The 26,532-nt window shown below is 45.5% G+C and overlaps 5 protein-coding genes across 7 annotated transcripts; 3 read left to right on the forward strand and 2 right to left on the reverse strand.

The window, feature by feature from the left end:
- Positions 1-378: 378 nt before the first annotated feature.
- On the forward strand, positions 379-9,054 carry LOC150058337 (histone H3). 2 transcript variants are annotated; one of them, XM_090341128.1, is made up of 4 exons: positions 379-1,071; positions 7,224-7,386; positions 7,509-7,864; positions 9,035-9,054. In XM_090341128.1, the coding sequence occupies exon 1, from the start codon at positions 530-532 to the stop codon at positions 938-940; it is 411 nt and encodes a 136-aa protein (XP_090197254.1). In that variant the 5' UTR covers positions 379-529; the 3' UTR covers positions 941-1,071; positions 7,224-7,386; positions 7,509-7,864; positions 9,035-9,054. The 2 variants fall into 2 exon arrangements, with proteins under 2 accessions (XP_090197254.1, XP_090197252.1); XM_090341126.1 differs by lacking the exon at positions 9,035-9,054 and having other exon boundaries at positions 7,509-7,901.
- H4c14 (H4 clustered histone 14) lies at positions 6,916-7,239 on the reverse strand. The gene has a single exon (XM_090341129.1). It carries the CDS (start codon positions 7,225-7,227, stop codon positions 6,916-6,918), a length of 312 nt encoding a protein of 103 aa, XP_090197255.1. The 5' UTR covers positions 7,228-7,239.
- Positions 9,055-10,822: 1,768 nt separating the features above from the next.
- On the forward strand, positions 10,823-11,291 carry LOC150058339 (histone H3). Its single transcript, XM_090341130.1, has one exon. The coding sequence runs from the start codon at positions 10,823-10,825 to the stop codon at positions 11,231-11,233; it is 411 nt and encodes a 136-aa protein (XP_090197256.1). The 3' UTR covers positions 11,234-11,291.
- Positions 11,292-11,430: 139 nt separating this feature from the next.
- On the forward strand, positions 11,431-12,447 carry LOC150058340 (histone H2B type 2-F). The gene has a single exon (XM_090341131.1). The coding sequence runs from the start codon at positions 11,992-11,994 to the stop codon at positions 12,370-12,372; it is 381 nt and encodes a 126-aa protein (XP_090197257.1). The 5' UTR covers positions 11,431-11,991; the 3' UTR covers positions 12,373-12,447.
- Positions 12,448-17,928: 5,481 nt separating this feature from the next.
- Fcgr1a (Fc gamma receptor Ia) lies at positions 17,929-25,348 on the reverse strand. Of its 2 annotated transcripts, none has more exons than XM_090339906.1 (6): positions 25,288-25,348; positions 24,584-24,604; positions 23,359-23,613; positions 20,624-20,875; positions 19,198-19,476; positions 17,929-18,402 (listed from the first exon to the last, which is right to left on the reverse strand). In XM_090339906.1, exons 1-6 carry the CDS (start codon positions 25,316-25,318, stop codon positions 18,164-18,166), a joined length of 1,077 nt encoding a protein of 358 aa, XP_090196032.1. In that variant the 5' UTR covers positions 25,319-25,348; the 3' UTR covers positions 17,929-18,163. The 2 variants fall into 2 exon arrangements, with proteins under 2 accessions (XP_090196032.1, XP_090196031.1); XM_090339905.1 differs by having other exon boundaries at positions 23,359-23,616; positions 25,288-25,318.
- Between the last annotated feature and the right edge of the window lie 1,184 nt (positions 25,349-26,532).

The raw sequence follows: 26,532 nt of genomic DNA on the forward strand, positions 1-26,532 counted from the left end.
GTGCGCACCCCACAGTTGGGCCTAGTGCTGGGGCTCCCGCGGCCGCCTTCCTGGTGGGCTCGCGGAGGCTAGGTTCGGATGGCCGCACCGGGCCAGGTCTCAGTACCGGGATCCCCTGCCCCACACGCCCTGAGGCGCCCACCCACCCCGCCGACATCCGTAAGCCGGGATACACGCGCGTCAGCAAGCAGGAGGCACGGCGGGCGGGATCTCGAGTGAAGGGTCGGCCGCTGACCGGCGCGGCCCGAGGGGACTCTGGGACAGGGGACAAGCGTGGAAACCGGTGGGGAAAAGTACGGGCCAAGTGTTGAGCGGGAAAGCAGGAAGTGCCGCGGGCGGGCGGGGCGGGGCGCGTTCTGCCAGAGCCAACCGGGAGCGCCGGGGCGGGTGACGTCGCAGCCAATGGGCGGCCGGCGCGGGCCTTTCAAACGCCTCGCGTCCAATGGGAAGCAGACGTCGCCTATAAAGTCTGTGGCGCGGCGGTCCGGCCGTCCGTTTGTTCGTGTGTTTTGCAGCAGACGCCGTCGCCATGGCCCGCACGAAGCAGACCGCTCGTAAGTCGACCGGCGGCAAGGCCCCGCGCAAGCAGCTGGCCACCAAGGCGGCCCGCAAGAGCGCGCCGGCCACGGGCGGCGTGAAGAAGCCGCACCGTTACCGGCCGGGCACCGTGGCGCTGCGCGAGATCCGGCGCTACCAGAAGTCGACGGAGCTGCTGATCCGCAAGCTGCCGTTCCAGCGGCTGGTGCGCGAGATCGCGCAGGACTTCAAGACGGACCTGCGCTTCCAGAGCTCTGCGGTGATGGCGCTGCAGGAGGCGAGCGAGGCCTACCTGGTGGGGCTGTTCGAGGACACCAACCTGTGCGCCATCCACGCCAAGCGCGTCACCATCATGCCCAAGGACATCCAGCTGGCCCGCCGCATCCGCGGGGAGCGCGCGTGATCCGCCGAGCGCTCCTCCGCAGAGGGTCGCTCCCATCCAAAGGCTCTTTTCAGAGCCACCCACAGGCCGCTCAGAAAGGGCTGCGGACTTGTTGGGGTACTTCAAGTCCCTGCATCGTCTCCACCTTCCAGGTTGGTTAGTCTATCAGGCCAGGATCTGCTCGTGTAGAGTTAACTACTGGTGTTTGCCAGCTTGTCGAGGGTTCCTTGTGGCCAGGCTCTCCAATTCATCCCATGCGGCTCGTGCCCTCTTGTTCTGCGCATTTGTAGTAGAACATAGTTGCGCATAACGTGTGTTGAGGGATCAGGTTAACTAATATTCTCAGTGTGGATGGCACTGTGCATCACTTGTTTTCCTACCTTTCACCTTTCTGCCCCTTGGCCTCAAGTTTTTCCTGGCCTTTTCAGTAGTGAGTGTTGACTGAGTGGTCGGGCTTTTCCAGTTCATGGTAATGCATGTGAATTTGCAATCTCGATGAGATCTGAGTCGTTATAAGATTAAATTTACTGTTGCTTTACTGCAGAATACATGGTCTTACCTGGAATGTATAGGATCTGAGTTTAAGGAGCATTTTCTCAGCTCTTCCGGACGCTGCCTTTGTACCCTGCATATTGGGCCCAGGAATGTAGACACGAGCTTGAGTATGTCAGGGTACTCCTTTAGACCTGGCATTGCTAAATGCTAAGAAGTCTCTTTTGGGAATCTCAAAGCAAAACCTACATGTCAGTCCTGGCCTTGTCCCTGTAATAGGTAAAATCAGGAAATAAATATCCACAGAACTCACTTCCATTTGTAAAATGAGGACAGTACTTTAGTGTTGGAAAAGGTAAAGTAATTATTGGCAAATACCTATAACGGTATCTGGTGTACAGAACTGGAACTTGATTACCCTATTAATTAATTTACAAAAATCTCAAAATGTATTTTGATATACATTAGTTCATATTGTCTCCTAGTTTCTCTGGGTTCCCAAATATCTAGCTGAACAAGTATTTTTTTTCCAAAGATTTCTTTAGTGAGATTAATTACATATATTTCACACTACTGTGGTATAGTTATACTTGGTTGAAGTCACAAGCACATTTTAACTTTCACAATAATCAATATAATCAACAAAACAAATGACAAATGCAGGGGCTGGGAGTTTGGCCTAGTGGTTAAAGTGCTTGCCTAGCATGCATGAAGACCCGGGTTCGATTCCTCGGTACCACATACATAGAAAAAAGCTGGAAGTGGTGCTGAGGCTCAAGTGGTAGAGCTCTAGCCTTGAGAAAGTCCAAGGACAGTGCTCAGGCCCTGAGCTCAAACCCAGGACTGGCAAAAAAAAAAAAAAAAAAACAAATACAAAAGCCTCAAGTTTTACATAAGAAAAGTCTAACTTTTAAAATAATAATAAAACCATTTCTTAGAGATTGGGTGGTATGTGTATTTCTTTTCTTTTGCTGAGTATCAGCTGTTCCTTCTTTTTATTCCTTCCCTCCCATCACCACCCTCAAACAAGTTTTTTGTTTGTTTGTTTTCTCCCAATCCTGGAGCTTGAACTAAGGGCCTGAGCACTGTCCTTGGGCTTTCTCAAGGCTAGAAGTCTACCACTTGAGCCACTGCACCATTTTCGGTCTTTTCTATGTGTATGGTACTGAGGAATAGAACCCTGGTCTTCATGCATGCTTGGCAAGCAACTCTACCACTAGGCCAAACTCCCTACCCTCAAACAGGTATTTTTTGGACCCACAAATCATATGTAACTCTCAAGTAGATATCTTGGCACACTATTTTTTCTGTTCAACCTGTCTTCTCATAAGAACTCTGTTCATTCTTATAGATTCATTCCTGAGTCTTTCCCCTTCTGTTTTTTTTTTTTGTTGTTTTGTCCTCATCTCTGGATTCTTGCCTATATTCCATCTTATCCTACATTTCTTCCCATTCTCTACCATTAGCATTCCTTAGGATAGAGAGTTGTCTTTAGTACCCAAACATTGCCCAGCATACCAGAGGTGGTTAAGATTGGTAAATAGGAGAAATTAGGATTGATGCTCTAAGCCAGTGGGTAATATCAGAAATGTATATGAAGGTGGTTAATATAGAAAGAAGTATAAAGTTAGTGCTTGTGGCTCACACTTGTAATCCTACTTAGAAGACAGATCTGAGGATTGAAGTTTGAAGCTAGATTGGGCAGGAAAGTCCATGAGACTCTTTATCTCATAAAATATTCAGAAAAACAACAAGCTGGAAGTGGTGCTGGAACTAAAGTGTATAGCACACTACCCTTGAGAGAAAGATCAGGGACAGTGTTCAGGCCTTGAGTTCTAGCCCCCAGGACCAGCACCAAAAAACGTGAAGGAGTGTACAAAAACAAATGGAAGGGCAGTGGTTAGATGAGAAAGGCTGAAATGAGAACTGGAACCTAGCTACTGCCATATGTATATAGCTTGCCTGAACCTGGAGGGAGAAAGGGCAGAGCTGGGCTGTTGAGGCAAAAAGTAATCAAAGATGGCCCTGTACCTTCCAGCCTGGAGTAGCTGGAGGAGGATGCCTGGAAAGAGGAGCTGGAGTTCACAGGGCCATGCCTGAGCTTAGCTGGCAACTGGGAATAGTTTGAGATGGCTTCAACCTATTCATTCCCTGGGGACTGAATGTCTAAAAATGCTGATGAATCTGATGGTTCATCATAGGACAGGAAGTCCTGTTAATTTTTATGAATCTGAAAATTCATAACAGAAGATTAGGAATAATTTTATCCTGAACCAGAAGAAAAATTTGAGAAAACTTGGCACTATGATTTCTTAGGTTCTCTGTAGTAACATTTTTATTAAATGTGTATTAAATTTATTAGTGAATATTCACACCATGTCTGATTCACAAAACTTAAATATATGCATGTAAATATATATATATGTTTGCTACACAAAGTGTATTAGGATAATTGGCCTGCTTGCTCTTTTATCCAAGAAAGAAAAGTTTTACATTTTGGTAAACTGAGGCATCATGCTTTTGCTTTTTTTTTTTAACACTTTTATTAGATTTGGAGAAAAATTGTTACTGAGATCAGTGGTTTATCACCCTGGGCCTGGGCATTTTCCCTGAGCTCTTCAGCTCTACTGCCCTACCATTTGAGCCACAGTGCTACTTCCTAGGACCATGTTTTAAACCTAGTCTACCTAAAAGTTGGTGTTGATAACAACCAATGTGAAGCCCAACAAAAAAAGTTAATCTTCTGGGAGCTGACACAGCATTTCAAATATATATTGCCAAATTTTAATGTCAAATTGTTACTGGAAACTCAATGTAGCTAATCAAATTTGAACCTTCCATCTGGTGAGAGAATTTAGGCAAGATGGTAAAAATGATGGGAAAGTTTATTAAGATAGGAAAGATACAATTTTTCCAAAAATAGAGTGAAAGTGGATTATCTCTAGATTAACCAAGTTTTATTTATTTTGTTTTTTTGAGTATGTGTGCCAGTATTGGGGCTTGAACTTGGCCTGGGTGCTGTCTCTGAGCATTTTTGCTCAAGGCTATCACTTTATCACTTGATCCACAGCTCCACTTCTGTTGTCTGTTGTTTTGTGTGTGTGTGTGTGTGTGTGTGTGTGTGTGTGTGTGTGTGTGTGTGTGTGATTAATTGGAGATAATTGTCTCAGACTTTACTGCCTGGGCTAGTTTAGAACCCTGATCCTCAGGTCTCAGCCTTCTCAGTAGGTAGGATTATAGGAAGGTATGAGCCCCCTGCGCCGGACTGATTTTTCTTTTTCTTTAAAAACAAAACAACCATAAAACAGGGCCTGCTTTTATTGAAACACAAGGGATCTGGAGTATTAAGTTTCTTAGGACTAGACTAGCAGTTATTGTCCTAAGAGTGGGGGAGTTTTACTAAATTACATTTGACCTTGATCTATCCAATCATTTCAGAATAATGAAGCCTGTCCTTAGGTACATAGGATATTAAACAAACAAAAAACAACAGCAAAAAACCCTCTTAGCCAGTGGAGGTGTCTCATGCCTGTAATCCTAGCTACTCAGGAGGCTGAGGTCTGAGCATTAAGGTTCAAAGCCAGCCCTAGCACAAAAGGACCAATTAACCTCTAGAAAACTGGAAGTGGGGCTCAGCTTAAGGGTAGGGCCGTAGCCTTGAGCTGAAGAGTTCAGGGACAGTGTCCAGGCCAAGTTCAAGCCCCATGACCCACAAAACAAAAACAAAAACAAATAACAAAAGACAAAAAACCTCTTGCTGATGTACAAGACTTTGTTAGGCCATTGGGTATGGTTGGAAAGATTAATTAGAATGTTCTTTGATAACTTCTGATCTATCTTCTACGTTAGACATTTATTTTTATTGTCATTCATAGAATGTAAAAATAAAATGTTACAAATGTTTTCACATTCAAATGTAATAGTGCAAAACATTAAGCTTAATGAGAAATGTAGACTTGGCATTATACAATCCATTCAAATCAGGGGAGAAATGAAGTATAGAATGACTTGCAATGTTGATATGGAGTAATTTACTTATCTTGTGAAAACCAAGTTGCACTTAACAGTTGGTAGGCCTGTCGCTATAGGCCTGTCATTTTAAGATAAAAATCACATACCTGAATTCAGCTTAAGTCTATAGTTTGTATGACTTTTATGGAGCACAGGAAAATACCTGCATCTGCCTTGCAAGGCCATGAAAGCAATTGATTCAGATTATAGTTTATAGGTGCTTGCCAGTCATGGGGTTTGAACTCAGGGCCTGGGCACTGTCCTTGGGTTTTCTCAAGGCTAGTGCTCTACTACTAGAGCCACAGCACTTCTGGCTTTTTGTGTATGTGGTACTGAGGAATTGAACCCAGGGCTTTGTGTATACTAGGCCAGCACTCTACCACTAGGTCACGCTCCCAGACTCGGCTTGCCTCAACTCTGAAGGAATTTATAAAGTACTAAACTGGTCAGATAGAGTAAGCATTTAAAAATTTGAGCAGGTCTGGGAATATGGTTTAGTGGTAGAGTGCTTGCCTAGCATGCATGAAGACTTGGGTTCCAAGAGTACCCTTGAGCAAAAGATGCTCAGGGACAGTGCCCAGGCCGAGTTCAAGCCCAACTGACAAAAAAAATAGAAGTCTCTGGGCCAGGAATTTGGCCTAGTGGTAGAGTGCTTGCCTAGCATGCACGAAGGACCGGGGTTTGATTCCTTGGTGCCACACACTTAGAAAAAGCCAGAAAAAGCTGAGGCTCAAGTGGTAGAGTTCTAGCCTTGAGAAAAATTCAAGGACAGTGCTCAGGCCCTGAGCGTAAGCCCAAGACTGGCAAAAAAAAAAAAAAAAATAGAAGTCTGATCAAACCTACTTTTTGCTTAGTTTTAAGTGGTTAATCAATGTTTATCAGCTCTTGCCTTTGGAAGGAAGACGCACTGCTCATGGTTAACAGCTCTTCAAAGGATCAGGACAACCGTGGTAGGAAAAGCTTGAGGAAATGGTGCTGCGGCTCATGTGGTAGAGTACTAGCCTTGGGCTGAAGAGCTCAGGGACGAAGCCTAGGTGCAGAGCTCAAGCCCCATGACTGACTGGGATAACCTCGTCGGAATGCTAAAACAATTCTAGGAATCCTTTCCCATTTGGGCCTGAGGCCTTGATTCAACCAAGGCAGGTCCTAGTCTATGTTCAAGGGTAGCATCAGCTCCACGCTTTCCTCAAAGCATTTCACCAGTTATATGCTGTATGCCTGGACTGGCTGTTAACCCTTACCTCTCAGATCAGCTTCCTGCACAGCTATAGACAAGTACTTAGGCGCAGTCCTTGACAAGTACTGGGCTGGCATGTGTCAAAAGAAACCACCAACAAAGCCGTCCAAGTTCCAATACAGAGCGAATGAGACTAAAAGATCCAATGTCCCAGGTTTAAGGCACAGGCCTAGAAAGGTGTTGTCAGCTCCTCTGAGGATTATGTGGTTGGCCCTAAAAAGGGCCTTTGGGACTGGGACAAAGCCGAGGCGGCGGCTTAGCCTCCGAAGCCGTAGAGGGTGCGGCCCTGGCGCTTGAGGGCGTAGACTACGTCCATGGCGGTGACCGTCTTGCGCTTGGCGTGCTCGGTGTAGGTGACCGCATCCCGGATGACATTCTCCAGGAACACCTTCAGCACTCCACGAGTCTCCTCATAAATGAGTCCCGAGATCCGCTTGACGCCACCGCGGCGGGCGAGGCGCCGAATGGCAGGCTTGGTGATGCCCTGGATGTTATCTCTCAGGACCTTCCTGTGGCGCTTAGCGCCCCCTTTGCCCAAGCCTTTTCCGCCCTTTCCTCTTCCAGACATGATCTCAACGAGCTGAGGAAAGCACCTGGCAGGATGAAGCAGGCGCACAACGGAAATATATATACAAGAGGATCGGACCAGATTGAAAACCGGAGGTGCGCGCGCGCGCGGGAAGCAGCTCTCCAAGCCCTCCGGGTCCTGGACATTGCGTCATTCGAGGTCTTCTTGCTCCTCTGCTGCCCTCTGCCGGGCCCTCTGACTTTTTAATTTTCTAGTAGTCCTTGGGAGACTTCAGATCTCACTCAGCATAATTCTGTTTTTTTTTTTTTCTTCTCATGTAGGCTTTACAGTGGAGCCAAATTGAAATAATAAGGAAAAGCGTCTCTAGGGGAGAAAACCCAGGGAAGAGAAGGTGGACTTCAGAACTGAAGAAAAAGGGCCTGGATCGAATCCAATCTAGAGGATTTGGAACCTTGGTTGTTACACAAAACCGCAGAAAAGTGGTTCCCATCGTTAAGGCTGCCAGACTTGAGAGCCTCAGCTGCTGGGTGCACGTGGAAGGGAATGCCTGGGGGAAGTTACTGTGACTAGAAAAGCTTTCCTAGTTGGGTTTTGCAAGAGGACATCTGTTTCAAATGGGCAGTCACTGCGAAGTTGCCCTATGAGAAACTTCTTTATAGAAGAATCCATGAGAATGGTGGGGTTTTTTTTATTTGTTTGTTTTGCATGAGAGACAGACAATGACACACACACACACACACACACGCCAACAGATAGGGACAAATATGCTTATTTTGAGAAAAATCCTGCGTTTCAGGTTTCATCGCTTAACTCAGCTGTACTTTATGGTGAGGCAGCCGAGGTCTTTATCCAAACATCTAGACTCCAGACACATATAGATCCATCTGGTAGCTCTGAATTTATCTTAAACTCAAGGGTCAAATTTTCAAAAAACTCAACTGCTTAAACTTAAAAATCTCCGCGATGTGATTTGTGTATTTACTGCTTCCTTTCCTGCCTCTTCAGGGAATGGTGTCATGCCATGCAAAATGCTAGTGGATGCCCAAGCCAATATAGAGGAACTCAAAATAGGTCTCTAGCAGATTACTCCTGGGCAGAGAAACAAACCTGTTGCTTTCTGATACTTAACCAACTCTTCTAGAATGTGTTGTTGCAACTCTTTGTCCCTTCCTAATCCTCCTTTCCTGACTGGGATTCTTACTGGCAGTGATTTTTGTTTTGTAAAATGGTAATGTGTCTAGTATAAGCTCAGCAATTGTTTATACAACAAACAATCCCTACATTTGGTTACTTTTAAACACTAGTGAGAAAGACATGACCAAATGGCAACATGACTAAACAAAAACCCTCAGAAGTGAAGGATGATGAAATGACACTTGGTATCAAGAGGGGATACAACCTTAGAATCAAAGACAAACAGCCTCAAGTTCAAGTGTTCCTACATATAACTCTGTGGAGGAGGGGGGTACTTGAAGTAAAAACCAAACTATCCTCTTGTAATAGCTATTTCAACTTACTTTGCTAACTTTTGTATTAAAAATCAAAAGGGCTCAAAGTTTGGCCCAGTGCTTGCCTACACGAAGACCTGGATTCATTTCCTCAGTACCACATACATAGAAAAAGTCAGAAATGGTGCTATAGCTCAAGTGGTAGAACTCTAGTCTTGAGAAAGTCCAAGGATAGTACTCAGGCCTTGAGTTCAAGCCCCAAGGCTAGCAAAAAAAAAAAGTTCAGGTATATGGAAAGTAATACATGTCTAATAACTGATCTAATAAAATTTCTTTGCTTATTTCCTGCATGAAACACCTTAAGCTTCTCATATTCCCCCATGCTAATAAAATTCTAGGTGCCAGTTTTCAATATACAGATCCCATCACAGCTGAAAGAAAGTGGTTCTCCTGCATCATGAACCTGCTTGTGATAAAATGACAGATGAGACTGTTCACAGGAAGATGAGGATGCAGTGTGAGACGAAGAGGTGGGCAACGTGGAGATTAAGGGCAAAAGGGGGTGATTCACCACCTCAGTGAGACAGTATGAGAGCTCCTCAATTGTCATACTACCCACAATGGTCACATAATTAAAATCTTATGACTTCTTTCTGGATTTTTCCACTTAATATTTCCCAAGTGCAATTGAATGTGGTAAAAGAAACCTCGAGTAAGGGAAGATTTCTATGTAGAGTTTGAGATACATTTTCTGATTTAAGTGTATGTATGCATTCTACCACCTATGTGCATGCTGTAAAGAAAAAATGTAAAAACTATGGCACTTGTGTGGGCTACCATCCAGACCCTATGGGATATCTCCTCCTTGTGATGGGACAGTTCAATAGAGAAGCTTGAGAAACTTCTTTTGTTGCTGTTGGTGGTCCAGAGGCTTGGATGTTGTCCGTATGCGTGTGTGTGTGTGCGCGCTGGTCCTGGGCCTTGAACTCAAGAGCCTGGACACTGTGTATGAGCTTTCTTTCTTTTCTTTTTTTTTTTTTTTGGTCATGGGACTTGAACTCTGGGCCTGCACACTGTCCCCAAGCTCTTCAGCTCAAGGCTACTGCCCAGCCCCTTGAGCCACAGAGTCATTTCTGTTTTTCTGGTGGTTAATTGGAAATAAGAGTCTCATTAACTTTAGTGCCCAGGCTGGCTTTGAATTGTGATGTCGGCCTCCTGAATAGCTTGGCTTGAGCCAACATGCCTTTTTTCCTTCAAGGCTAGCACTTTACCATTTGAGCCACAGCCTCACTTCTATCTTTTTGGTAGTTGGAGATAAATGTCTGGTGTTCCTGAGCTGGCTGGCTTTGAATCCTGATTCTCAGATCTCCGCTTCCTGAGTAGCTACGATTACAGGTGAGAGCCACATTTAAGTTTGAAGACAAGTACTAGCCACTCATTAATTGATTTGCTTTGAAAATAACATCTGGTTGATAAAGACTGGTTAGAAGTAATTCCTCATTGTAAAGGACAAATTGACAATAAAATTAATATATTTGGTTGTATCTTTCTTTGACTTAGAAACATTTCTTGTTGGACCTAATTGGCTTTTTGGTGTAAGGCAAAGAATGGGTTCCTATTCCAGAAGGGAAAAGGATGGCCAAGGTTTTACTCTAGTTGGTTATCAAACTACAGATAAAAATGGGGCTTTAGGTTCAGAAATCAGGTAAATATGTTTAATTTTTTCATTCTTTTCACTACATGTTATTTAGAATATAACGTGTCTGAAGTGCTAGCTGGCTAGAGGCTAAGGCGAAGGGGAGTTACAGTAGTAAGTAAACAAACACGTACTTAGGACATGCTCGTTTTTTAGTAGAAACCCGGTAAAATATTAAAGCTTCCAAAATGCTATGCATTGCTAGCATAAAAGTTACATCTACTTAAAGGACCTTACCTCCCAAAGGTCTTACCAAAAAAAAAAAACCCAAAACACAACATCGTGATCAATAAGTTACAGAAAAAGAAGGGGAAAGAGGAAAGGAATGAGACAATCTTCTGCCTCCTAAAAGAGGATTGAATTCTATCCAATGAGATCACAAGCCAAGAAGTTCCTGTTCTGTAGACCAATCAGGACGAGGATGTGTCTATAAGTAGACTCCCGGAAGCCCCGCCCCCACCCACTCGCGTAGGTAGTCAGCAGCCCAAGTATGGCCCGCACGAAGCAGACCGCTCGTAAGTCGACCGGCGGCAAGGCCCCGCGCAAGCAGCTGGCCACCAAGGCGGCCCGCAAGAGCGCGCCGGCCACGGGCGGCGTGAAGAAGCCGCACCGTTACCGGCCGGGCACCGTGGCGCTGCGCGAGATCCGGCGCTACCAGAAGTCGACGGAGCTGCTGATCCGCAAGCTGCCGTTCCAGCGGCTGGTGCGCGAGATCGCGCAGGACTTCAAGACGGACCTGCGCTTCCAGAGCTCTGCGGTGATGGCGCTGCAGGAGGCGAGCGAGGCCTACCTGGTGGGGCTGTTCGAGGACACCAACCTGTGCGCCATCCACGCCAAGCGCGTCACCATCATGCCCAAGGACATCCAGCTGGCCCGCCGCATCCGCGGGGAGCGCGCCTAAGGCCGCATGTTCTGAAATAGTCAACTAGCATAAAGGCTCTTTTCAGGGCCACCCACGTTTTCATTAACAGCAGCTGTAACAACCGACTCAAACCGGCGTTAGTTCTCACACAAAGTGCCCTGGGTTGGGTATTTAAGCAGCTAGGAAAACTTAGTGGCCTGTACCCCTTTTGGCCCCGCAATCCGGTTTGAGCGCGCCCAGTCACGTCTGTTTACTGCACCAACTCTGCAATTGGAGAGGGTGGAGCGTAGTTGTCACATTTTTCCCCGGAGGCAATCCCTAATTGCGAAATCTTAGTGGTTTGCTTAGGAATTGGGTGAAGTTAGCGTTATTTTCTTCAGGTGGCATAAACTGGAATAATGGAGGGAAGTTTATCCCTGGTGGCCTTTTAGAACTTCTGGTCTGAAGTAATGTAAAATGATAAGACGAGTTCGTTTTTTAATCTGCGTAAAAATTTTAAGATTGAAAGCGGAAAAAGGTGAAGAAACTACGTAATTTTCTAGTTGGTGGGTGGAAAGGAACATTCTGATTGGCTACCAGGGTTTCCAGTCTAATGACCACTAAGAAAGCACCACCGGGATCTATTTAAATAGACTCCACCTCCCTGTGACGACTATTGTAAGTGAGCCAATAAAATGAAGGTATAGTAGGACGCTTCATTTGCATACGGGCTCTATAAGTAGCGTGTGGTCAGGCCTTTCCGCCGCGGTTGGTGATTACCTCAGTTGGGGAGCGCTCTGGTCTCAGAAGAGGGAAACATGCCGGATCCAGCGAAGTCTGCCCCTGCTCCTAAGAAGGGCTCCAAGAAAGCTGTGACGAAGGTGCAGAAGAAGGACGGTAAGAAGCGCAAGCGCAGCCGCAAGGAGAGCTACTCGGTGTACGTGTACAAGGTGCTGAAGCAGGTGCACCCCGACACCGGCATCTCGTCCAAGGCCATGGGCATCATGAACTCGTTCGTGAACGACATCTTCGAGCGCATCGCGGGCGAGGCGTCCCGCCTGGCGCACTACAACAAGCGCTCGACCATCACGTCGCGGGAGATCCAGACGGCCGTGCGCCTGCTGCTGCCCGGGGAGCTGGCCAAGCACGCCGTGTCCGAGGGCACCAAGGCCGTCACCAAGTACACCAGCTCCAAGTAAGCCTGCAGTGGACACAATACATCTACTCCACCCCAAAGGCTCTTTTCAGAGCCACTCCACTTATCAAAGAAAAGAGCTGTACACTCTCTGTCTTGGCCTCTGTTTCTGTGAGTTCCATTGTCTTTCATGAACACCAGAACACCTGCCTCAGCTTGCCATTCCCATTTGTGTCCAGTGGCTTTCCTCAAGGAATGCATACTGTCCACGCCCTCTCTCGATCTGCCTCATCACTCTTGGGGATGCCAGGATGTTTTTGTTGAATGAGATGGAAGGGCTAGCTGCCGGCAGGCATCCTACAACGCGAAGGACACCCGCCCCCGCTCTCCCCTCCCCCCAGCACAAGAACATTGTTCATTTTGCAGAGATGAGAAGCCCAAGATTTAGGCTCCCTCTAGCTTTCAAATTTTAATGCACATTTCCCTCAACTCCAACCTGTTACTGCCCTGAAACAATGCTCCATGGCCCCACGAGTCATTCTCTACTGGACCATCTCATCCAGGCCAGGAACTTGCCTTGGTTCTGTTTGAAATGGTCTTGGTGTTAAGAACACCTGGGTGCTTATTAAACATCTCCAGGTGCCTCTTGTTAAGTTTCCTGATCCAGTTAGGTTGGGGGTGTGTTTAATAGGTTTTGAATTATACTTGTATTTGGTGCCTGCATGTTAAGTCTCCAAATGTTAGCAGACCTGTTGGTGTCAGAGCCCTTGTGTCATACGTTCTGAGAATGCAAACAGTTGTTTCAATTGCAACAGTGACTGGAGAAGGAATAAGTTACACTAAAAGGCCCTAAGCTAATATGTGCAATGAATTTCTGAAGACTGTCCCAAACTTGGCCAACTCAGGACTCATCATGATTAAAGCTAATGGGACATTTCTTTTTACTAACTGAATATACTATTTGGACTCAGTAGGAAAAACTCAATGTGGTTCTCAAATGAGTTCGGAGTTCTTTACAGGATGTCTGGAAGTTGAGAAATGAGTAACGGTTCTATATTCCTATCTGTTGTGCTCCACACCAGTCCTCTCTGTTGTGCTTAGGCTTGATGGCCTGGGAATTACAGGATGAACCAAAGATCCTCGCAGGTGTTTTCTCTGCCTAAGTCGGAGTGAAGACAGACAACCCTGGCTCCCTAGTCCCGCTTCCTCCCACCCACCTGCCCTATTCTCAGTCCTGGAAACTTCTCATTTCAGGTAGGGGAAGTCTTGGATTCTTCAGGCCAAAGACGCATCATCCCTCTGTATTTGCAGAAAGCCCTTGAGGACCCTGGGGTCCCTGCCCTCCAGTTTGCAGGTCCTAAGGACCCCTTCTTGGCTCTCATGGTGCTGGAACCAGTACAAGGGTCGTCTGTGCTAGACAGCCTCCTTTCTACAGCTGGGGCTTCCTTCCTGCCTGAGGCTTACGAGGGCTGCGAGTTCCACAGCGGCCGCCAGGGGTCGCTGCGCAGAGCGGCTGTGCCCTGGCCGCCAGGCCGCGACCGGAGCCAATCGGTTGTGTGGGACAGCTGCAGGGCGCAGGCGCATTCCGGCTTCCCGCCACGCAGACATCTCGTGTGGGTGCTGACACCTGCGGGCCCCGAGGACCACTTTACAATGGGGTCTAGCGGTGGGGCCACGAGTTAGGTGCTCTTTTTGGTACAGGAGTGTATCGGACACCCACGACCTTTTGTCCTCTTGTACCTGCTTGCCACTGCTGTTGCCATTCCACTACAGAACTCATTTTCCACTCCTGCCGGCTCTGAAAGCAAACCATTCCCCGCCGAGATTGTTTAGAGGTGAAGTCGTGGAGAGAGTCCCGGGGGTTGGCGGCCCGCGCGGCTGGCGAAGGCCGCAATGCGCACGGGTAGCCACCAGGTGGCGCCAATCCGCTAGGATCAGTGGTCAACCAGCAGTGGCAGCTTCTAGCCTTAATTCAGGGTCCAGCTCAAAGGTAGTGTAGTCATGGCAGCTAAGTAGGCCACATCCCAGAAGAAAAGAGATTTGATGGAATAAGAGGCAGCAAAACAGATATGCCAACAAGTTAAAAGCTGAATATGGATTTGCAGAACAGAATTGCTTTTTGGCAAAAATGAATGAACCCACCTTTTAAAATTATTCAGTAAGATATGTAGCACACTGACTTACTTTCAACACATTTTTTTTTTTTGCCAGTCCTGGGCTTGAGCTCAGGGCCTGAGCACTGTCCTTGGACTTTCTCAAGGCTAGAGCTCTACCATTTGAACCTCAGCACCACTTCCAGCATTCTTCTTTCTATGTATGTGGTACCAAGGAATCGATCCCTGATCGTTGTGCATGTGAGGCAAGCACTAGGCCAAACTCCCTGCTCCTCAACACATTTCTTTTACTTGAAAGCTATAATGTTTTCCAGAAGCAAAAGAACTTTTCCTCTCTCCCACCTTTTTTTTTTTTTTTTGAAGGAATGTAGAAAATGTAGTGGAATAAACTGAGTGGACCCGGGTGCGGGAGAGACCAGTTTCCCTTTACTGAGAATGGTGACAATGCAACATGACAGCTCTTTGAAGTCAGCTCATGTTTTCTTCTGCTCCTGAATACTTTTGGTGGTGGCATTTACTCGGTTCACCCAGCACGTCAAGCTTCTTGAATTGTGCTTGTGGTGGCATTTCACCTTTTCCTCCTGTGACTGAGGGGAGTGTGTAACTAGAACTAACCAAAGAGTGAGATGTGCGTGTGTCATTTTGGGGATCAGCACTGAATTCTTGTTTTGCGATTCTTTGAGATGGGGATTCTTAGTCACCCATTCCCATAGGCTCTCATTATGTAGTGAAGGCTTGTCCTCAAACTCATAATCGTGTCCCCAGAGTGTTGGGACTACAAATATACACTCCCATGCCCTAGCTCCATTCTCATATTTCTTACATTCTTCTTAGCTTGCATGAGGCTGAAGAGCCAAATATCTTTTGGTGCATGAAAAGAGGTAAGATCTTTCACTGAAAATTGCTATAAGCCCTGCCCCCAGTACACTAGTATTCAGAATATAGCAATGTGAACCAATATAATTTTCTTTTCTGTGGTGCTGGGGATTCAACCCAGGACCTTGCCCATGCTAGACAAGTGCATCTCCATTTGAATTACTCTTCCCTTTGCCCTGTTTTGAATTAGGATGTTACTGCTACCTTTGTCTGGTCTGGCTTCAAACTCATGATCCTCCATCTGCCTGGTGAGGAAGCAGAATTCCTTTGTAGGTAGGATTACACGTAAGCATCCCACATCCAGCCCTACTAATCCATTTCTAAACCTTAGCATTGCCTCTCCCCTCCATAAATGTAAGATTGGGGAAGGCAGGAAAAGGCACAAGAAGGTCCGCTCTGGTTTATACTGCCTTTGTCCTTTTGGTACCATAGGGAGATTTCCACAGGGAGATTTTTATGCCTATGTCAATATAACATGACGTGGGATGGATAAGGCTGGTATTTTTCTTGAGAAGCCTGGGAATGGGCAATTGGGAAAGAAGAATCAAAGAGGAGAACTGCAAGCAGCAGGTATCTCGGGTGGATCAGGGTTCTGCAGGACTGTGTATGGACCTAGTTAAACAACCAAGCTCAGGTGCTCCAAATGAGGGAACTAAGGCCAGAATTAAGGGTGAGGATCTTCTTTAGGGGGCAATCTTGGAAGAAGACTCATGATGGGAGAAACGAGATGAGGAGGGCCTCACACATGAGCACCTGGCCCCTGTGGGATTTGCCGCTTAGTCTGCACTGTATCTCTAGCCTGATTTATAGTTGGCTGGGGATACTCAGTGGTGGAGTCTCATCGACTTTCTGTCTGAATTGGCTGTGAATCTCAGTCTTCCAGCCCTTAGCCTCCTGAAGAGCTAGGATTATAGACGTGAGCCGACAGCATTTTCTCTTAATGGTTGGTGACCCCTCATAGGTCTTTTGTGCCTTCAGGCAACTCCAGAATATGTGGAGGAGCTAGCCGACCACCATGACACACAAATCCCCAAACACACAATGGCTGATCATGCCAGCGATAACGTCAAGACTCTCATGCCAAGGCAGAGACAACACCATCTTCGAATTCCCCCCTGCCCAGTTCTTTCCTGGAATGAAGTAAAAAGAATCAAACTAATCATAACGCCTTTGTCTTTAGGCATGAAACAAAGTGATTAAAAAATAATAATACCCTAAGGTAAAGCTTCCTATGCGTGCTTGTTACCCTGTCTCCCTCCCCATACTTTCTCTGGTCCTATAGCCACTATCCCTGCCAGTATGCAGACTTTCCCCAAAGGACAGCAGGAAGGGACTCTGAGGCCAGGCAGAGTAGATCATGTCCTGCACTCAGGAGGCAGAGTTCAGATGAGGAGAAGCAGAGTTTGAGGCCAGTGGGGTTGGGAAGAAGATGTGCAAGACCCCATCTCAACTGATAACATAGCATGGTTTTTTACACCTGCCATCCTGTTATCTGGGAAGCTTAAAACTAGGAAGATCTCAGTTCAGGGGCAGGAGGAACAAAGAGAAGTTATCCCCCAAATAACTAAAGCCAAAAGGGCGTAGTACCTGCCTACCAAGTGTGAGGCCCTGGTTTCAGCCCCCAAAGTCTGCCTCTCCACACACAAAAAAGAAAGGACTGAGGACTTTCAGCTAGCTTCCTTCTTAGAATCGACAAGTGTACTGCCAGCGCGGGATGACGTAAACAGGTTAATAAGGAGAAATAAGCCTTTAGACAGATAGAGTTGAATGCCAGGAGAGGGCATCTGACCCTTGTAGGGAACTGGAGGACTGGGAACCACCTTGACACAGGATGGCAGGGGACCTGGCCCTCTCCCAACAAGCCCTGGGCCTTGGTGCAACAGGCAGGTAGGCCCTGGTAGAGCAAGGAACTTCCCACTATTCTGGGCAGAGTCATTGTGTGGGAATTGAGTAAGACACTCATTGTATTTGCTTTATGAAACATTTATATGTGACTCTGTTGAAAATGAACTATATAACTTCTGTGCTGGGATGGATGGGAGGGAAAAGGTGGGAGAAAGTGAGGGAAGGGGTGACATAGTCCCCAAAGAAATGTACTCCTTATCTGACTTATGTAATGGTATCCTCTCTGTACATCACACACACACACACACACACACACACACACACACACACACACTGTACTAAGGAAGCTAAGATGACCCTTTGTGCCATGGGAACATAAAGTAAAAAATGTGCTGTCTGGGAGGAAATGACTACACTAAGTCTACTGATGCCCTGTTCTTGGCATTCCCAGCTTCCAGACTATGAGAGGTATATGCCTACTGTTCACAAGCCACTTGTTTTCTGGTATTTTGTTATAGCTACCTGAACAGACTAAGGCTGACTCTTCAGAGCTGTCAAGTATGAACGTTGAACCAAGCTGCCTAGGTAGAACTCCTAGCTTTTCCCCTTCTGCTTGTGCATATTTAAGCAAGTTATTTAACTTTCCCTGGCATCAATTTCCTTACCTATAAAACTAGAACGACCATATGCAGTAATTCTCCCTTATCCAGATTTCAAGATCCCCTGGTGGATGCCAGAAACTGACGGTATCAAACCCTCTAGGTACTGGTTTTCCTATACATATATGTGTGTGACAAAGTTTAATGAATAAATTAGGCACAGTAAAGGATTGGCAACAATAGTAATAAAAGAATTGTAGTGATATACCAGAATGTTATATGAACATGGGGAAAAATTATATGCCATAGGACCCATCATTTTAGTATCAGTCAATTTTTAGATGTTTGTGTTTTAGAGCCACAGAGAGGAAGGCTGTGGCTACCCACTGAGCTAGGACTGCTGTCCTCCAGGCTTATTGTGCTATGGCCTTTCTCCTCGTTCTTTGTATTTCACCTCCTCTTCCGATCGTCTATCCTCTTGGAGACAGGAAGTTACTTTCTTTCCATCATCAGAAGCCAGAGATAGATCTAAATTCCACTCTTTCTTTCTTTGCAGTTCTTTCTGTGTTTTCACACAGAGAACAGTGTCTACCAAAAACATGATTCCCAGTGACAGATAGAAAAGGGTGTGAAACCAGACGGGAGTTGATGACTGGAGTCCTGAAACCGAAAGAAGTACAAAAAAAAGGAAGACAACGAGAAGAGATGTTATTTAGAAACCAGAGGTAAGTTATGTTTCAAAGGGGAGATGGAGGCCTAATGTGCCTGTTTCCTGGAAACCACCCTGGGAAGTTCAGCATACAGAATGGATCTATTGGTAGCATCAGCTGGGATAAGTAGTTTACTACTTAGCTTACTTAACTGCTTAGTGGCCTTAGTTCTTCATATCAGAGATACTGCTATCTCTATGCTATCAAATACTTGAAAGATTTTGAAGATCAAATTTGTTTTCCCAAAGAGGTCCCATCCCCCATAGTGGGAGCTCACAACTAGATATAAACACTGGAGCAGGAAGTTGTGTGCAGCCTGTACAGTCAGCCTCATCAATCCACCATTTGCATCTGTTGGATCTAAAGATACACCTTGATGTCTTTATATTTCCAGACCTATGACAGTCAGTGGGAGGAGCTCAACATATTGTCCATGAGACTGTAATAGAAAGAAAGGGGTGGGGGACAGAAGGGAAGCAGGAAGGGAGGTAAGATTGGGAGGAGTGAGAATAAAAGGTGAATAAAGAAGAAAACAGAAGGATAAAATAAAAGAAAGAAATGACATAAAAATTGAAAAATGATATAGGAGAAATTTGATAAAGCTGGTGAGAACAGTGTGTTTCTGAATCCAAGGCTTTCTTCCTAAAGAGATTTCCTCTTCCTGGCTGTGCCCTGAAACCCTGGCACCCTGACCAGCCCTGTGGGAGCAGCAAGAGCCCCTTCTGGGGTGCTCATCCTTACTCACCGAGCACCTGGAGCTCCAGCTTAGGACTGCGCTTAAGGAGAGTTCCATCTTGTGTGGCCGCCTCACACCAGTAGAACCCAGAATCTTCTCTGGTAGCAGCCTGTATCTGGTACTCAGAGGATGTGCTCCTGTCCTGCAGGGTCTTGCTGCCCAGGTAGAAGGAGAAATAAAGCTGCACACCAGGTCTTGGTAGAAGCAACTTGGTTACACAGCTCAGGCTGACCGGATTGCCCTCGAGGAGGGGAGGTGACACTGTGAGCACTGGAGCTGGAAACAGTTCTGAAGAGAGAGTTGATCAATGTCAGGGTTGCTTGCTTCTGTGTCAGCTGTCTTTTTCACAACAGCCATGCCTGTGCCCTATTTTGGAAACTTGCTCCCAGAGAATACCTCCATTTTGTATATTGGTTTCCACTTGGAATAGACAGGTACTCTCAGGGTTTTCAAAATGTTATTTTACTGGCAAAGGTCAGAGACTCAGTGTAGTCAGGAGTAGACACTGTTTAGTTTTAAATGCTTAGAAGTAAGACCAGAGAGACCACATTGTCCCTGAGAGAGAAGTGGAAATAGAAAGCAGGCAGAACCAATTCTTAATGGTTTTCCACTTTCTATTTTGATGGAACTTTAATGAAATCTCATTGGTTTATTTTCTAATAACTCTTCTGACTACGTTGAGTGAGTCTCTGATCTTTGCCAGTAAAATGAAGTTGATAAAATAGACATTATTAGGGTCTGGGAGTTTGGCCTACTGGTTAAAGTGCTTGCCTAGCATGCACAAAGACCTGGGTTTGATTCCTTGGTACCACATACATACAAAAAAGCCGGAAGTGGTGCTGAGGCTCAAGTGGGAGAGCTCTAGCCTTGAGAAAGTCCAAGGACAGTGCTCAGACCCTGAGCTCAAGCCCAGGACTGGCAAAAAAAAAAAAAATAGACATTATTATTAGAGACAACTCTCTGATTTTTTTTGGAGCCAGTTGTAAGGTTTGAACCCAGGACCTAGATGTTATCCCTGAACTTCTTTTTGTTCAAGGCTAGTGCTCTACCACTTGAGCCACAGCTCCATTCCTGGCTTTTTTGGTACTTTATTGGAAATAAGAGTCTCACTGACTTTCCTGCCTGGGTTGGTTTCAAACCACGATCCTCAGATCTCTTCCTGAGCAGCTAGGATTACAGGTATGAGCTCTGAATTTGGACATTAGCTTCAGCAATTATGGCAGGGAGGGGACATTTAGCATAGTGGAAAGAGCAGCAGACTAGTGTCCAGTGACTGCTGCAGTGACCTCTGGCCTAACCTGGCCCGGAGTCATTGTATGGCCTTCAGTGAAGGCAGTTTGCTTCTTCATTCATACATTTGAGGATTTGAGATATTCTGAATGGCTTTTCTGGTCCTTACAACGATGATAGCTCTGTAACTGTGGAGACACCATACCGTTCACAGTGATAGGTGTTCCAGCTGACGTGAAGTGCTGTCTTCCCATGCCGGAGCAGTGATAGATGCCGCTGTGGCTTGCATTGGTTTTCAGAATTGTGAGCTCAGAGTCTCGAGGAGAAAATTTAAAGGTTTTACCATTTCGGTAGAAAAGCATATTGTACACTAGCTTGTTCTTCCAGCTGTGGCATCTCAAGGTCAGAGATTCTCCTTCGGTGAAGACTCTGCCAGTGGGCTGGAGCAGCAGCCAGTCTGAAAAGGGTGGGCCGCAAATATTTACTTAGCCTGAAGGCGGTACGAAGAAACCAAAGCTTAACCCTGAGAATTTTATCTTCTCTTCCGGTAGCATTCCACATTCAAAACTCTCTTTTATCAGAGGCCTTGTTTCCACTCCTCTAATACCTAGCTTTAATAGAAAGAAAAAACATGTGGCCCAGCTTTTAGATTTTTTTATGAGCAACAACAACAAAAAAAAGGAAAGGGGGGCCGGGAGTTTGGCCTAGTGGTTAAAGGGCTTGCCTAGCATGCACGAAGACCCGGGTTCGATTCCTTGGTACCACATACATAGAAAAAAGCCTGAAGTGGTGCTGAGGCTCAAGTGGAAGGTGCTGAGGCTTCTTCAAGTGGAAGAGCTCTAGCCTTGAGCTCTGCCAAGGACAGTGCTCAGACCCTGAGCTCAAGCCCAGGACTGGCAAAAAAAAAAAGGAAAGGAAAAAAGTGTCTCACAGTTGTAATCCTAACTACTCAGAAGGCTGAGCTCTGAAGACTGCAGTTCAAAACCAGCCCAGGAAGGAAAGTCTGTGAGACTCTTATTTCCAATAAACTACTTAGAAAAAGCTGGAAGTAGTACTGTGGCTCAAGTGGTAGGGCTCTAGTCTTGAGCAAATGAAGCTCAGGAACAGAGCCCAGTCTCAAAGTTCAAGCCCCAAGACCAGTAACAACAAGAGAAAAGGAAAAAGCTATAAACTATGATAAAAATTAAAAAAAGTTTTAGCCAAGGGGCTGGGAGTTTGGCCTAGGGGTAGAGTGCTTGTCCAGTAAGCACGAAGTCCTGGGTTCCATTCCTTGGTACCATATACATAGAAAAAAGCCAGAAGTGGTACTGTGGCTCAAGTGTTAGAGTGCCTTGAGGAAAAAGCCCAAAGATAGTGCTCAGGCCCTGAGTTCAAGGCCCAGGACTGGCAAAAAAAAAGGTCTTAGCCAAGTGTTGGTGCTTATATCTATAATCCTAGATCCTCAGGCATCTGCTGAGGATCAAAGCTCAAATCTCTTTCTTGGGTAGAAAAGTCCATGAACCGAAGGCTCATGCCTATAATCCTAGCTACTCAGGAGATCTGAGGATCAGGGTTCAAAGTCATCCCAGGCACAAAAGGACCTGAGACTCTTATCTCCAATTAACCTCTAGAAAATAGGAAGTGGGGCTTGGCTCAAGGGTAGGGTGGTAGCCTTGAGCTGAAGAGCTCAGGGACAGCGCCCAGGCCAAGATCAAGCTCCATGACCCACAAAAAAAAATAATTAATGAGCCAGAAGTGGTTCAACTGGTATAATGCCAGCCTTGGGTGCTGATACAGCCTTTTTCTGATGATACAGAAAGAAAAAAAAGCTAAGGGATAGCTTCCATGCCCTGATTACTAGCACACACACACCCCCAAAACAACCGAGAGCAATAATGAGAGTATTTCATACAAAAATTTATTGGATGAATTTTTGCATATATATACCTTGCTAATTTATTGTTTAAAAACCATTTCTACATATTCCTGACATTGGGAGGGGTCACTCATTCTAAGCCTCATGATTAAGACAGTTACAATACATCAACCAAGTATTTTTTCTTGGTCTTAGCATCCACAGTTTTGGCTGAGTGCCGCTCTAACTGTAATTGTGACAATATAATCTTTAAATAGGTTGTAAAGAATGCTAGCCAAAAACCCTGGTGTGTTGTAATATAATCAAATTAAGTCCTTTCTTTTTCTTCTTTTTTGTGGGTCATGGGGCTTGAACTTGGCCTGGGCATTGTCCCTGAGCTCTTCAGCTCATGGCTACCACCCTACCCTTGAGCCAAGCCCCACTTCCTGTTTTCTAGAGGTTAATTGGAGATAAGACTCTCAGGTCCTTTTGTGTCCAGGCTGGCTTTGAACCTTGATGCTCAGATCTCAGCCTCCTGAGTAGCTAGGATTATAGGTGTGAGCCAACACACCTGGCAAGTCCTTTCTTTCACTGAAAGAAATATGGTTGAGCAAAACAACCCAGCATCAAAGAGGTATGTGCAACATTGACAAAGAACTATATCCAAAATAAATAGAGTTCCTGTAAGTCAATAAGAAAACAAGAGGCAAATTTAAAACTTGGCAAAAATGACCTAGTAGGATATAGACAGGCTATCCAAATAGTTAATGAACATGTGAAAATTTGTCAGTCCTGTTAAATCATCATGAAAGCACAAATTAAGACCACCAGCTACCAAAATAGCAAAATCAAAAAATATATATATATATAATACTTAGTATTGATTAAGATGGAGAAGATCCCGAACTCTCATATTCTGTGGAAGTATAACTTGGTACAAACTACTTTGAAAACCTGTATATATTCATTAAAGTTGAATGTATACATACTTTGAGACCTAGGAAGTCCACTCAAATATTTCCAATACACACACACACACACAGTCCTAGTGTCCACATGGAGAAAGACTCTGTGACTTCAGCCTTTCTGCTCTATGCCATACTTACCTCTGTGAACTTCCAGCTGCACTGGGTCACTTAGCCTTGAGAGAGATGTCTGACATCTGTATTCGCCGCTGTCATAGGCCCTGGCCTGAGGGATGCTGTACTTGGGACTCGAGGTCTGAATGGCTGTGCCATTGAGAAACCACTGGGTGGAGTTGTTCCCAGGCAGATGGGGCCCTTCACACCATAAGGTGACACTTTCCTCTTGGAACACATTGACCCATGGAGGCTGCAAGGTGATGTGTGCCCTTGTGGAGTCTGCTTGAGGGTACGACAAAAGCACAAACACAAAGGCAAAAACCAAACAACAAGAACACAACTGGGTTTGTGGCTGGCACAGGAAAAGTTGTACATTTACACTAATTTGAGACCAAGGCCTGTGGGAACCTACAAAAGGCAACCTTTCTGTGTGTCCGGACCCTGCTGTAGAGAGCTCTGTCCCGGCCCTTAATTTATACCCTGAGCCTTGGAGATGTGGGACATGCCTATCTGTCCATTGGTAACAAAGCAGGACTTGAACTAGGGCAAAGGGCCTTGCGTCCACTTCTGTGCCGTTGTGCTACACTGCATCTGTGAGTGACTTGTGAACTTTATTGGCCTAAGCATTGGAAATGGAGGGTCTAATGCCTTCCTTTCAAACCTTTGAAACCTGGCTGACTCTCTCTGAGGAGAGTAGACTTCTTGTAAAGGGGACTGATTTGGGGGATGCTGGAAAACCAGACCAAAAGGCTTCTGTGTTTCTGCAATTCCAGCCTTTGCCTACTCTCCTCTAGATATACCAAACCATTTGGTTCTTAGTAAGAGCTCATTCCAAATCTTTAGGAAGAAAATTTTAATACCAAAGTTTTATAGCCAAGTGCTGGTAGCTCATACCTGCAATCTTAGATACTCCTGAGGCCAAGATTTGAGGATCTTATTCAAAGCCAGCCTGGGCAGAAAAAGTCTGAGACACTTAGCTCCCAAGAGCTAGCAAAAGGCTGAAAGTGGAAGTATGGCTCAGGTGGCAGAGTGCCAGCCTTGAGCAAAAAGATCCAATTGAGCTCAAGGCCCTTCATTCAAACCCCATTATCAGCATTTTATCTTGCTAAAACACCATTTAGAATGTGGGAGGTTTTACATATAAGTCTTTCTCCTATCTTCTTTGTATACTTGCATCTTTAGGTAAATGGAACCCTTCTTTGGGAAGCAGGAGTGCAGCATAAGAGAAGTTGGGGTAGAAGTCACTCACCCACTTGCCCATAGACTGGAACTGCAAGAGACCAGAAAACAGAACTATGAGTCAGCCAGTGGGAGATGATGGGAAAGGGACACTGGGGAGACAGAATTAATGTAGATTGAAGTGCCGGCTTAGATCTCCCAAGAGTCTGTCTGTCTGTCTGTCTCAAAATCAAATACCAGCAGACTTGATAGTTATTATTGCTGAGGCTTAATTATTTTAATTAGTTAATTACTTAATTATAAGCTGGTACCACGGTTTGGACATAGAGCCTGGCACTGTCCCAGGTTTTTTGTGTTTGTTTTGTTTTGTTTCTAAAGGCTGGTGCTCTACCATTTGGGCCAAAGTTCCACTTCTGGCTTTTTGGTGGCAAATGGGAGATAAGAATCTTATGCATTTTTCTGCCTAAGTTGGCTTTGAATTCCGAACCTCAGTCAGATCTGAGCCTCCTGAGAAGCTAAGGTTATAAGTGTAAGCCACAGCACATGATATTGAGCCTTTATTTTGTATGAGGCTTCTAGGCTTTCTGCTACTTCAGGGACCCTTTTCCGCCTTTTTAATTAAATTAGCCCCAGTCAACCATCAGAGCATAGATATAAGACAGTTGTCTCCATATGCATGAATTCTAGCCTACCATACGTCAAAAAAAAAAGACAAATAACCTTGACTCTGAGTCATAACCTATCCCCTTGTCAACCTTTTTGAAGCCAACTTACCACATAGAAGCAGAACTGTCAGGAGCCACATGTTCTGTCCACGCTGAGGGGAGCAGTGAAATGTGTAATAGGCAAGACATTGAAGAGGTTATACTGAGGGCTCTCAGTGTCAAGATTAGAAAAGGGGAAGGAAATGGCCATTTCTGCCTATTTTCAATATGTTCCTTTTTCTGGAAAATACATCCCTCATTCTCAAAGCATGCATTCTCTGTTTTCAAATCCTTACGTGGACATCCCCTTGTTTTGGGGTTAAGAACTTTCAGAATCCAAGGGAAAGGCTAAACTTTTCCTGACAGTCTATTCTGATTATGGTCTTCTACTATTTTTGTTTAGTAGGGCTATAGCAAAATTACACTTTTTTTTGTATGTGTATGCTAGTCCTGGGGCTTGAACTAAGGTTTTGGGTACTATCACTGAGAATTCATTTTTTTTTTTCTCAAGACTGGCCCTCTACCACTTGAACCACAGTTCCACTTCCAGTGTTTTGGTGATTTACTGGAGTTAAGAGTCTCTTAGATTTTCCTATCCAGGCTAGCTTTGACTCGTGATCCTGAGATCAGTAGCTAGGATTATAGGCATGAGCCATCTGAACATGGAAATATTCCGTTTTTATACTGAGCTCAAGGCTTAGCTAATGTTTGGTCATTTGATCCAGAAGACTTATCAGCTTTTAGGCTGATTATGAAGGGATACTTTCAACACAAGCCAGCCTCTGCTCCTCGGGGTGTGGCGAGGCGGGAGAGGACTACAGGAAGATCAACCTTCCGATTTTAGTAAAAACCAGCATCAAAATCTTCAATTACAGAGTTACTATCAAGAGTGCCTGTGGAAATGCCCACTCCAGACAGGGAACGGGCCCTGCCTCAGCAGCAGGTAGTACAGAGGGCATGGCCCATTTATGCTGCTGCCTATACTACAGCTGCCTGAAACACAATTGTCCTCAGTTATATAACACTTGCCAGAGATGCTGGGTCACTGTGACTCTAAGAGCAGTATGGGTAGTACCTAAACTCACAAATCACAACAAAGAAGTCACTGTGGAAGTATCAGTACAAGGAATATAAAAAGCAAAAACAAGGCTGGGTGTCAATGCCTCACACCTGTTATCCTAGCTACTCAGGAGGCTGAGATCTGAGGATCGCCTTTGAAGGCCAGCGCAGGCATGAAAATCCGAGAGACTCTTATCTCCAATTAACCACCAGAAAACCAGAAATGACATGGTGGCTCCAGGGCGGGGGAGCAGTA

Source organism: Megascapheus bottae, chromosome 10, assembly GCF_031878675.1.
Source record: "Megascapheus bottae isolate mThoBot1 chromosome 10, mThoBot2.hap1, whole genome shotgun sequence".
In the NCBI taxonomy this organism is placed as follows: Eukaryota; Metazoa; Chordata; class Mammalia; order Rodentia; family Geomyidae; genus Megascapheus; species Megascapheus bottae.

Bases quoted from the DNA above. Each gene is read 5' to 3' on its own strand.
- LOC150058340 (XM_090341131.1), top strand. From the start codon at position 11,992: ATGCCGGATCCAGCGAAGTCTGCCCCTGCTCCTAAGAAGGGCTCCAAG.
- Fcgr1a (XM_090339905.1), bottom strand. From the start codon at position 25,318: ATGTGGCTCCTGACAGTTCTGCTTCTATGTG. The intron at 24,605-25,287 runs GTAAGTTGGCTT...GGTCTCTTGCAG, and splicing joins GACAGTTCTGCTTCTATGTG to TTCCAGTCTATGGGCAAGTG. The intron at 19,477-20,623 runs GTATGGTGTCTC...CTCTCTCTTCAG, and splicing joins AACACCTATCACTGTGAACG to AACTGTTTCCAGCTCCAGTG.
- LOC150058339 (XM_090341130.1), top strand. From the start codon at position 10,823: ATGGCCCGCACGAAGCAGACCGCTCGTAAGTCGACCGGCGGCAAGGCC.
- LOC150058337 (XM_090341128.1), top strand. From the start codon at position 530: ATGGCCCGCACGAAGCAGACCGCTCGTAAGTCGACCGGCGGCAAGGCC.
- H4c14 (XM_090341129.1), bottom strand. From the start codon at position 7,227: ATGTCTGGAAGAGGAAAGGGCGGAAAAGGCTTGGGCAAAGGGGGCGCT.